General features: G+C 43.4%; 1 protein-coding gene and 1 long non-coding RNA gene across 7 annotated transcripts in view; one reads left to right on the top strand and one right to left on the bottom strand.

Annotated features, from left to right (window-relative positions):
- Positions 1-6,032, bottom strand: part of LOC149372256 (uncharacterized) — a 49,242-nt gene extending 43,210 nt beyond the window's left edge. For 5 of the 6 annotated variants that reach the window (XM_089566676.1, XM_089566678.1, XM_089566679.1 and 2 more), the window contains exons 1-4: positions 5,904-6,032; positions 3,818-3,992; positions 2,532-2,682; positions 1,357-1,476 (exon numbers count right to left, since the gene is read on the bottom strand). In XM_089566676.1, the coding sequence (XP_089422802.1) occupies positions 1,357-1,476; positions 2,532-2,597 (186 nt within the window). In that variant the 5' untranslated portion in view covers positions 2,598-2,682; positions 3,818-3,992; positions 5,904-6,032. Of the gene's footprint in view, positions 1-1,356; positions 1,477-2,531; positions 2,683-3,817; positions 3,993-5,795 lie in introns of all 6 variants that reach the window. The other variant, XM_089566677.1, reaches the window with a different exon arrangement.
- A 189-nt stretch (positions 6,033-6,221) lies between these two features.
- LOC149372255 (uncharacterized) lies at positions 6,222-10,578 on the top strand. The gene is made up of 2 exons (XR_016286989.1): positions 6,222-6,377; positions 8,410-10,578. It is a non-coding gene; the product is annotated as an uncharacterized LOC149372255 (long non-coding RNA).
- The last annotated feature ends 1,733 nt before the right edge of the window (positions 10,579-12,311 follow it).

Below are 12,311 nucleotides of genomic sequence, written 5' to 3'. Positions count from 1 at the left end.
GTTCACGTTCAGAAGTTCCCCGTGCAATTTGCTTGTCGGTACGTGGGCAATATGTACACTGTGTTTCTTGAAGACTCGTGCCAAAGCTTCGCTTACGCCTGGGATGTAAGGAATCGCCGCGCGTTTCGGTCTGGATGACGATGCTGCACTTTGTGTGGGCTCCGGCTGTGAATGCTTGTCAATCTGACACCTGGACACGCTTTCAATAAACTTCTTCGGGTAGCCGTTCTTTTCCAAGTCCTTTCTGACAGTTTCGAGTTCCTGATTGAGGCTGTGCTCATCGGAAAATGTGCGGACTGCCCGGTTCACAAGTGAAGCCACGACTGAGCGCTTGTGGGCTAATGGGTGCACCAATTTGAAATCAAGGTACCTTCCTGAGTGAGTAGGCTTCCTGTACACACTGAACTTTAGGCTGTTGGGCGAGCGTGTTATGAGGGTATCCAGAAATGGGATGCTTCCGTTGCTTTCTTCTTCAACAGTGAATTTAATGGAGGCCTCTACGCTGTTAAGGTGATCGAAAAAGGGTCGCACTTGCCTCTTGTCGAGGATGCAGAAACAGTCGTCGACGTACCTATAAAACACTTTCGGTCGAGGTTGGAATGTCTGCAGTGTTTTCTCTTCAATCGCTTCCATCACCACGTTCGCTGTTGTAACGGAGATCAATGCACCCATAGTGGTTCCGAATGTTTTGCTTGTATATGGATCCATTGTAAGTGAAGTAGGTGTTGCTTAAGCAGCTTAATCATTACGTCGACTGGTCAAAGCTACATAAGCTGCATCTTAATCGGCCGGTTATTCATTGTGAACAAGGAACCTGTAGCGGTTCCGAAACGTCAACTAACCCCCTTTTTGACGTGGTCAGTGACCCAAGTTTACATTCTACTAGGGAACACATTTGTACAGCCCTAACTGCTTGCAACACCAGCCCACAAAAGAAACTGCCTGCCATTAACAACAGTGACCTCTGCAAAAAGAAGTCTCGACTCTAGAATCACGCCTGGCACAGAGGTTACAACACCCACAAGTAGTAGATACCTGCAAAAGCAGCACACTAATCACAGGTACATTTCCGGGGAAGTTTTGCAACCAATGTGAACTATCAAAATTGAGTGTGCAAAGCTGAGCTTTTTCATGAACCCTATCATAGGGTCCTTGCTTGTGCAAGCAGACACACCTAGCCTTTTGAGGCAGACACAACGAACCCAACATATAGCTTCTCCAAATAAGTAATAAAAACACACGGAACTTCAGGTATTCGAACAGACTATGTCTTGAAAAGAGTGCTCAGGTACCCCTCATACGCTTGTGATCCTGGTTTCCCACAAACACAAGTTTCAGCACAGCACTGACACTTACCCTGCTTTCCATGTGCCTGAACTTGCAAGATTTCTTGAGGCAGTTGCCTTCCTTCCAGGCAGGGCACACAGTTTCTGTGCCCAGAGCTGCTTCACAGTGCCGGAAGGGGCAGTCATCCCCCTGGGACAAGGAAAAGCAAACCATTCAAGAATAATTTCCCAAAATGTAAAACGCCACTTTTCAGAGTGCAGTCAACTGGAAATGCTCAGATCTAAGTTGATTCAACCTTCCCTCTACCTAAAGATCATGTCCACAGGCTTCGGTGGGCACCCATACAGTGTATTTCCTTATTTCCTTCACGCGCTATGTGTAGATTTGTACACTCAACGTAAATACTGTCAAATCCACGCATAGAAGGTTCAATGTGCAGATATGGGGGCACTACATTAAAGTTCTAGAACGTGTACAACCATTTCAAGCCAGCCCTGCAAAACAAACGTAAATAGTTTTTAAGAATGACACCTTGGCACCCTATAGTACAGCTCCACTACAGCTCAGTTGAGTGCGCGTTTTCAGTTCGTTTTGCAGACATCACTGCTTTAAAATGCTTAAAATGAACTGATACATGAAGAGTCCATATGACAGGATTAAGACAAAAGCTATATGACTGAGACCCTGACACCAGTGTGGAGTCGCAATGTGGAGAAATGAGATCAAGACAAACTACATGATTCAGCATACGGCAAGCTCGAAATTTTTTTCCTGTGCATCATAGCATGCTCTATGAAACCTGAAAAATTTTAAATTTCATCCCCTTTCAATAATAATTTGTGCCTGAAGGAATTATAACCGCACGATACATGTAATCGGAACTGGCACTTTTCAGCAGACAGGTCCCTCATCTTCACGAGTTAAGGCTCACTGGCGCTTGTGAGTCGTAGATTGTGCAACTGTCTTGGTCAAAAATCGACAGCCACAGGCCAGTCGCAAACCACTAACTGATCCGCGGCACCGTGGAAGTGAATGGAAGCTTGTTCCAACGTCCGGCTGCTCATTGCCAGCAGCAGTTAAGATTGACAACTCTCATTCCAAACAAGAAAAGCTATTTGCAGTTGCCCTTGCTAGTGTGAATGGGCCTTACAACCATGAGCACAGAATATGGCAACATGCATAGCTGCAGGTTTAAGCCCAGGTCCTGCATACATTTTTTAAAAAGGCAGCATTAACCGGCTTACCTTGGTGCACGTCGAGTAAAAGTAAAAGTAGCAGTCGTCATTCTTCCTATCATGGTTAGCAGCCATCACTTTTGCTTGGTGCTACCTTGGGCTGTTACGTTCCTAGTTGAAGTGCAGTTTCTTCCTTCAAGTATGCTGCCTAGCTTCTTACCTGAAAAAGAACGACAAGGGGATACTTGTTGGCATTTTGTGTGGTCAAAAATATGCACACATGACAACTAACTATCCCCAAGGAAAACTTCCAACTCATTCCCAGCTACAAGTAAACTGTTGTACCTTCATTCATTCTCAACATACAAAAACAAAGGAAATGCTATGCTATAAAAATTGAAAACAATCTTGTTTCCATACAGCCAGTATAGTTAACCAGTCTAATTTTCTGCGAAACCATACCAGTTACTGCACTTGTCTTTTGCTGAAGATAACACAACACAACATTCATAACATCATTAAGAATCTGCAAGAAATACAGCCCAAAAATTTCACAAATAAACTATTCAAAAGCCACTCATCCTCGAAATAAAGTTGAATATAAGGTCACAGTGATTCCAGCAGAATCTATCAATCTAACCTGAAAAACCCAGAAAATCTCGAAATAGAGCCAGACTGGACAAACTAACTCAAAGTAGAAACTGAACTATGCAAATATCTAGGAGAGACCAGCTACAGCAAACACCCATTAATTGCTCCGTATTCCAGAATTTGTGCTTGCATCATTTTAAAGAAATGCTTAATTTCTGTACAATGGTCGTCAGCAATTACATGCAAACAGCAGTAGAACGCCTAAAAGGCAGGCAATAATCCTTGACCCAAAGCGTGCAGAAAACAAAAATGAAGGAAACAAATGACAGTCAAGCACCTGTCTGCCTTTTCTTTCCTTCGCCTTGATCTTTTTCTGCGCGCTTTGTGCCAAAAATGAATTACCAACTAGCCCAAACTCACACCCTTAATTAAGGTGATAATAACATTCCTGACAACACACTCTTGCCAGTAATTTTGTGTGGCAAGAAGGTAGCTACATTGCAAAAAACACACTGGGGAAACCTATCAGTGCCCAATGAGCCACATATTAGTTTTCCGACTAAATGCACTTAGGGAGTCATTGATACTTCCCTCGTACAAAAATTGGACAACCCTGCCTGGTTGATGTACAAACATTTGCAATTCTAAAGTCACTCAAGGTATCTACATCTAGTTACTGCTGTAGATAGAGATCTCACTGGTGCTTTTCCCAGAAGGCTGACATGTCACAACAAAAGCACACAAACATGTTAGCAATAACTCACTTGGCAGGGAGGCGTGCCTTTCTTTGGTGAGCTTGTGTGTATCTGCTTTGAGTGTGCCTACGACGACAAACAGCAGGAGCTGCCGAGTGCTTACAGGTCAATACCGACAAAGCACAACGGGTGACGTGGGCACGGCAGTCGGCCGGGCATCCTAGTTGCCAAAAGACATACTGGCCTGCACGAAACGGCACACCACAGCTCAGCCACAGGCTCCAGCCAAATTTAGCACCACAGGCACCCCAACAATGGCTTCAACCTTTTCTATTTCAATCACTTCCTCCCCTGGACACAACTAACGTGCTACAGGGTCAGAAAACCAGGGCCCAGTGCTACTTCATACAAGCTGCATTCAAAGCTTGGCCAACCATATGTCATACTGCACCTGCTGTATTCTTTTAAAGCAATCAATCTATGATCATGTTTTCCCCACATCAGGAAACCTGTCAGGTAGTGCAGCACAACAAGCACACACATTGGACAGTGCATGCACTGCGATGAATGTAAGTTGCATGCAAGTGCTCAGCACTAGCCTGGAATCCCAAGCCAAGAAAAAGCAAGTGAAAATGTGACTGAGCCTGATAAAGTTCAGCAACTTTGTATAACCATGACTTCCCACAATTCAAACTTGCAGGCGTTGAACCTAAGTGGACCTTTCAGGCACTTAAGTGCGTGGCCCAGTCTTTCAGCACATGCCGCTATCGACAATGAATGAATGAACCCGCAGTGACCCCAAGGCATGGAATTGGATATCAAGCTACCTGGACCTGTCAAAAAGCGATGAAGGTTCACAAAGCCTGCGAAAAGAAACATGAGTACCGGAAATGCACACAACATCACTTTCTTGACGCTATTACTACCACCAACATTGTAACTTCTAAGCAGCATGCACTTGCTACGTCGAGGAACCAAAGTTGGAAGAGGTCACACGCTTACTTCACGATAGTAGGCATGAAAAACTAAGGGATGCAAACGACTAGTACCAGCAAAGAGAGCCTATTAATGCTTTCCATCTTCTATGACACATCTCGGGAACCAAAATTTTGTAGTCGGGTTTGCAATTCCGTCGGGAAAGGCAAAGTAGTACGAGGCGCTCGCTGACGCAGTATCGGCAGAGAGGAAAGACCTTAACCGCAAACCAAAGCGCCTCGACGAAAACGAAAGGTGCGCTTGCGCAATTAAGCGTGTTCCGTCGCGAGAGCCATGCGCGAGCATGCTTTAATGGAAGGCGTTTCCGCAATGTCACGGCAGCGTTCCGGAAAAGACACAGCGGAGATGCTATTCCGGTAGAGCAAACTGGTTGCGAACGGAGCAACCGAGCACGTTAGTAAGCCAGAGAGAGAGCGAGAACAAAATTAACCCATAACAAAGCGCACAACTACGCTGAACTACAGGTTCTGTCGCAACAGAATGGCGTTGAATCGCGTACTACAAGGTGCATGCGAATGCAGCCCGCGTTCCATGCCAAGCCAGTCGCTGAGGAGGCGCAAGGAAGCGCCCTTTCGACGCCGAATTTCGGCACGGCGGCGGTGTGGCGTCATTCAATCCGAGTCGCGAAGCGAAAGGTCACTACACAAGAATGCACACACTAGCCGGCGTCAGCTGCGTGCGGTGCGCAAGAAACTACACCCGGCAGCAGCCGCGCAAGCGAAGTTTGGGCAGCTCAGGCGTCAGCGGGAGAAATTAGGTGCAGATGTTTTCGCCAACGACGGGGGTAAGAGTAAAAAAAAAATAAAGAACTAGGGGATTCTGTCTGGAGCTTTTCTAGGCCCACTTCATTCGCTCGTAAGGCGGAAGTTTAAAGCCCACAAACCTCTCTTGTCAAATCGGCGACAGCCTTGAAAGAAGGCGACATTTGCGCTTGTTCTATTTGAAGCGAGCAAGGATGGAAGCAATCACAAAATCAACACGTTTTCAGCTTAGGCTTAACCAGGGAGCTGGAAAGGCGCACACTGCTCTTAAACCGGCACGGAGGACTCACAGCGTCAGGAAAATGGTGCGGCACATATTAAATTAGCTCCGGATGACCACAAACAGGAGGTAACGGGAAGCGAAGCTACAAAACGTGAAAGCAATCTTCGGAACTTACTCGCTCAAGATGGCACAGTTGAAGAGCAATAGAACTAGGAGCAACAAAAATAGATGGCGCTGTCGGACGACGGGCGAGCTGGAAATTAGGAAGTGGACTGGTCGTTTCCCTTTTGTTTTCGACTGCAAAAGCGAAAACGATGCCTCAATTGGACCAGCCAGTTTGATTGTAGTTGCATAGAGATTTTATGTTTAATGGGCGGAAATGTTATTTTGGCATCATCTAACTGTTTAAGATCCCGAAGGAAAGAAAATTTGTAACCGATAGATGTCGACTGATAGCCTTCCGGCGTTAATCGACATCGCGATGTAACATGGCGGCCTTGTGCGCGTAGAAATCGGGGGAGTTTTACAAGTTCATTCACTGGCGACGTGACTGGCGACTTGGATGTGCTAAAACTATGCAGTTGCTGTGATGAAGCATCGAACACATGCTGGCATGGCCACGTTTTTTTTTCTGGAACTCAAAAGAACAGTTGTGATATGAACTTCCCTTTGCGACTTGTGCTCTATTTAAGCCGAGGAGGAATGTCAATATTTTGTGCTTGATGTGTCATTTGTTCGTGCTTTGCTCAAAGAAACCAGAGATGAGATTTCTCGATATTTGTTTTCTTACCTGCACGTTCTGACTGGTTTCATAAACTGCATGACTGTAGTTCTGCTCCTTATTAAAAGTAGATGTAGTTGGATTAGACCAAGCAAAGGAAAAGAAACATGGGAAAAATCTGAGCAGATGCATTTTGCCTTATGTCTGCTTTGTTGTGAGCAAATGTCCACTTGCCGTTGCCTATGTGGTGAACCTGGAACGGCTATAAACGCACAGCTCGGTTACAACTAATAAAATTGCCATGAGTAGCCTTGGAAAAATTCAAAATTTGGAACCTACAGGGAAGAACTCTGTCAGTTGCTGTGATAAAAACTTCCGGTGCGAACAGATGGCTTTGAAGCGAGGATTTTTTTGCGTTATTTAGTATAGCACTGTTATCCATTACCCGTTTAGGTAAGAGTTATGCGGATAAAGCAGAATATGTAGTTCCTGCTAAAAGCGTAATGACTGATTAGAAGAAAACATACTGCACTGCGCTACCTAGTCTATTTTTCATTTTAATATGATGCAGCAAAAGTAGCAAATCAAACGAAAAAGTGAACACATCTTAAAAGGCACAGCAAGCCACTTCTTACAAAACTTTCAACAAGAGCTGTCAGCTCCATTGAATTTTATCACCTATATGTGTTTTAGTTGGTTTGAATGAAAAGCTGTGGCTGCAGTACATACTAATTGCCAATTGCATCAGCACCACGAGATTTGGAACATGTTTGCAATAAAAAGTTTGGCAGCAAGCATAAAGTAGCTTTTAAAATTTCCTTTATGTCTTGGAGCATGTAATGTGTCTCAGCTTCTGGCTATTGACCAAAATGCAAGGCACTGGTCTTATCAACTATCGTCAATCATCTTAGACATTGCTAGCCATGTGTGAATTTATAAAAGCATGCAGTTTGGTATTGTTGCACTGATTCTGTAGCTTCACCTGCCATTTATTCAGTCTTATAAATGACAGAATTGCAAACAGTACCAGGAATAGTGCTTCTTACTGTGACTGGTTTAACTACTTGATAAGTTTAATTGGCAGCTATTCCTTTATTGGTATTTAAGCTAACCCCATATATTCTGCAACTATATTGGTAGCCCCATGTTCCTTAGTACAGGCCCGCAGTTTACAAGTATATCCCTGTTTCTCCTTTGTGGCTGCTTGCTGACTTTACAGCAGATGCCCCTTGCTTTTTTTCAAATGGATCTCATGTATTGCTGTGTCCAGGAACCGTAGTGTATCTCGTGGCTAGGTTATTGATGTCATATATTAATGATCGTACTCATCTTGAGAGCACATCTTTTGCAGCTGTGCTATTCCATGACCTCTTGTGCTAATGCTGAGTCCTTTTATATCCTCTTCGTTGCATCATTACATTGCACACCTTACATATGCTGTTGATGAACACTCGCAGAAGCAAAAGTGTGTGGCCATTTTGAAGATGTAATTACATGTGCACCTTCTGCACCACAGCTACAAGAAATCTTAAGGCACAAAACTTTGTTGAGAAGCTATTGCTTCTGGCGATAATAAATCGGGGCATTCCCTATGCTTAAAAGCGGAAGAAATTCATTTTGGTTGCAGTACATTGTCTGGCTCTTTGCTGCTGCTTATTGGAGGGCTAGTCATGGTAGTTTGTGTGGTGAAGTCCAAAGTTCAGTGGAAAGCTTATAGGTAAAGTAAATTGAACATTGCTGAGCAAACCTGATCATTTTTGAACATTAAGGCTGTATTAGTGACTGAAAGACTGAAGTAGCCATCAAATTAAGCAAACACTACCTTGCCTTGTGATGTTTTAAGATCTACAGCAAATGAGAGAAAGAATGGTCAATTAAGGCCAGTGTGTGCAACACCCTGCAAGTACTGGAGATGAATACAATGGCAGTTATGCTTGTATGTTCATGCTGCTTGCTGCAGGGGGCCTGCTGCATTCCCTTCGCCAGGGCCGGCTTACCAGCTGGGAAAAGAGGAGCTTTATGTGTTCCTCGTGTGACTACCGCTCATTCAAGTGGGCCCACATAGTGCAGCACCACCGCACCCACACGGGAGAGCGACCGTTTGCCTGCCACCTGTGCCCTGCGCGGTTTGCTCAGAAGAACGACCTGACCCGTCATGTGCGGTCGCACACGGGAGAGCGGCCTTTCAAGTGTCGTATTTGTGGCTTGGCGTTTTCCAGGCCTTACATTCGCCATCGGCATGAGCGTGGCCATTTTGATGGGCAAGACCACAGTTGTTAATGGGAAACAGAAGGCCTAGAAAAGGTTTAAAGAACAAGTAATCCCAAAGAAGCATCTTTTGAGTAAAGTGCACTTACCGATGAGAGAGATGCCACTAGGGTGTCATATTTGCGGCTTGACGTTTTACAGGCCTTACCATCGGCATAAGAATGGCCATTTTGGTAGGCAAGACCAGTGTTGTTATTGGATAATGGAAAAACTAGGAAAGAAAGAACAGATACTACTGGAGAAACATCTTTAAAGGAATTGAACGATGGTTGCTACAGTGGGAAACGTGACCCGGTGATTTTTCAATGCATAGCTGTCGTAGTTTTCTTTTTATCTCTTGCTGTCTCTGTTTGCTCATTCTAACTCACTCAAGCGGCAGTAACAAGTGGCTTCAGTTTACACTTAGATTGAATCACGCACTCTCGTCATGCGGAGGGTGTATGATCCATGGGTTCTGTGCTCATTGGAGTGCACCGATGTTTGTGTGTATTCAAATGGCGCATATCCATTTGCATATCCATGTCCATTTTCACGATTCGTTATTATTACAGACGACTAAATTTATGGAAAGTTTTGCTCAGGAACTAAAGTGTCTGTATTAACAAGATATAACTGTATTGCTGCAAGATTACTACATGGTAGATTTCTTATGCTGTCTCAAAACTGAACATGATCTCAACGCAGCCGAAGTTTTTTTTTGTTGCAGCGGCTGGCTCAGTTAGAATTCATAGAACCTTTTTACATAAAAAAAGGGAGTGAATAATGCAAAGATTGAGCTTCTGTTTTTTTGAATTTTTGATGATTCATGTCTCATCATATAAGGTATGCCTTCATACAGAGAAAATGCTAATTTGTAGTGTTTATTTGTTTTGATTTGTTTTTGCTGGGCATTTTTAGCAAGACTTTCATTTTTACTTCCCTGGTTTTTGCTTTTCATTTTTGGCTTTGCTTTTGTCAGCTTTTCTTTTGTTTCTCTTAGCATATGCTCCTGAGACATCATGCACACTACTTTTCTCCTTTGTTACATGTTATAATTATCACCAGTTTTCGTGAAAATTTTCTGCTATGAGCAAAGCTAATGTGTGGCAGTTCTTGAAGTGATTTGACCTGTCATTACATCATTTCTTTGTATTTTGTTCCCTCTTTGCACTTTTAAGCTAGGGACTCATAGGGGTCCTGAAAAAGGCAAGGGCAATGTGATAGCGGTGGCAGTTTTGGATCTATTGCGCACGGATGGAAGTTGATGAGGATGTTGGCATCCAAAGCACAACATGAGAGACTGGCAGTTAAACACATGGGATGTTCGACTGTGGCGATGATGTAGTGGTCTAATGCAGTGGTCAGCAAAACTGATCTGTTTGCGCCGCTGCAGGTTCGAAACCCACTCGATGCCATAGAGTGTTTTGCTATAAAGTGTTTTGCATAGTTGTCCATAATGCCTGCTTATAGGTTGCCACCTGCCAGAGGCTTTGGACAGACATCAGTGAAATCTGCAATTGGGAGTATTAGTGCTAGTGCGCTGAAAGTATATGAGTGGTCATAAATCAACCTTGAGTCATGTTACTAGACAAACAGCTTGCCTTCACCAGTGGTTTGGTTTGTTCATTGAGTTTATTTAATTTTTTATTTCGGTTACCTACCCTTATGGCCCAGAGGGCATTGTAGTTTTGTAAAGTTTTTAGTTTTTTGTTGTTGCTGTTTTTCAGGAATATGTGGTTCATACCTGGTCTTTGCACATGCCGGCTTTTTCACTTATTCTTGCAGGCATGCACTTTTGCTGCACGATGCATGCGCTTCTCTTCTTTGTTATATATGTACATATATATATCAAGTTTTAATTAAAAACTTCAGTCTTGAGTGAGCTGCTTGTCCTGTTTGTTTTTCTTTCTCTGCATATTGTCCCCTGGTTGCAGTCTTAAGTTGTCGTGGTCAACTTCAAGCATTGAGCTCATCTTTTAATTTTGCTTGAATATATGTATAGTAAGTGGTGTACTTCTCTTTTGTTCGACTCTTCTCTATGACATGGCCATTCTGACTACAATGATTGTTTTGCGCATATGCAGAGTAGATGTAGCGCCTTTGAAAAGTCGCTACAAAATATGTCTGGCTAATCACCTGATATCAGGTTGGCTGGAGCCCTCCACGGTCCATTCGTGAAGAACATGCGTAGTCTTAATACCCGACTGCTGTGGCTATAAATGCTACAAAGGCTACAAAGGTGGGATGAAGGCTGGTTGAGAGGAGCCTGTTACAAGAAGGAGTACATCATTTGCAGCACCTGCTCAAGACTGTTTCCGGACAAGCAATGTAATTGCCAATTTCCTTCAGTGCAAAGTACCTCCTCTACTACTAGTAAAAAAAGAAAAGGCTTCTACAAAAGTTGGCAAGGTCCTCAATTTGGGTGCATTCAAATTTCCACAGCCCACTAGAAAGTGTGAAGTCTCAGTTGAAAGGTTGTTTGTAGCAGCCTTTGAATGACATAAAGTAGCATGCACAGAAACTGCTTCCTGGGGTCGTCTCTAAATGTTTAGACGATGTCGCATGAATAGAAGCCAGGTGACAAAGTGTGGGTAAGTTTAATTTCATGTCAATTTTTTCATGTAACAAAAACATGTTTGACATGAAAGCACTGTGGCCTTGGAAATAGTGTTGAAGGTGTTTCACTGAAAAGTTCCAGAAGTAGGAAGTCTCATTTCCTGCTGGTCAGCATGAACAAAGGGTGATTCTAGGGAATCTGCTGTAATCAAGGCAAGAAGCCTGTATCCTGAAGTGTTTTTGAAGGCTGGCTTGCCAGCTTGAAATGTTTTCAGGTCTATGGCGTCAGAAATGGGTACATAACGTGCAGCACTGAGTCTCGTGGCATTTGCAGAAAAAAAAATCTTTTCACAACAGTGGTGAAGATTGTGAGGGCTATGAAGTCTCCATCTATACGTTGTATTGAGTATTGACATACAAGATTCAAATATCCCTATGACAGTTTGATAGCTTTTGTGGAGGATAGATTTAAATGAACAAAGAAAAAGAGGCTTTTTAAGAGAACAGTAAAATTTTTGTTAAAGCCTTCCTGCAAAAGTCATCTATGCGCTGTGTAAGCTATGAAGTCAAAACCAGCACTGAAGTGCAGGACAGATTGAGGCATTAGAAAGAGAGAGAGCTGACGTTTGTTGTCTTTGTCTGTCCTGTACATATTTCTGTGCTGTTCTCCCTTGGTAAGCATATGCTATCAAATGGAAAAGGGGTGTAAAGTGAGCAGCATCAAATTTTTGGCATTTGCAACAAGCAGGAGCGAGACAGATCAAAACTGGAAAGCTGAGATCTCTGCAGATAAAAGTGATTTCCTCTTCGGTAGTATGGTGGCTGCAACAGGGCGGGTATTATTGACCTCGGACCATTTAAGCCATTAATAATAAGGTACCAGTGTAGCTACTCAAAATCAGCAAAATGAAGCACTGTAATACCTTCTCAAAGTTCTGCCTTGTCATGTTTCCGAATTTTCTCAAAGACCTGCATCATACCCATAAATTTAGTACTTACATTGTGTAAAGTGCAGTATACGAAGGCACTGAACAAGTCAAATTAAGTGGTCTTGATACT

Source organism: Amblyomma mixtum, chromosome 1 (assembly GCF_055824585.1).
Source record: "Amblyomma mixtum isolate Tamu chromosome 1, ASM5582458v1, whole genome shotgun sequence".
Classification (NCBI taxonomy): Eukaryota; Metazoa; Arthropoda; class Arachnida; order Ixodida; family Ixodidae; genus Amblyomma; species Amblyomma mixtum.
The sequence above is the reverse complement of the archived record's forward strand: the minus strand, read 5'-3'. Positions and strand labels throughout refer to the sequence as shown.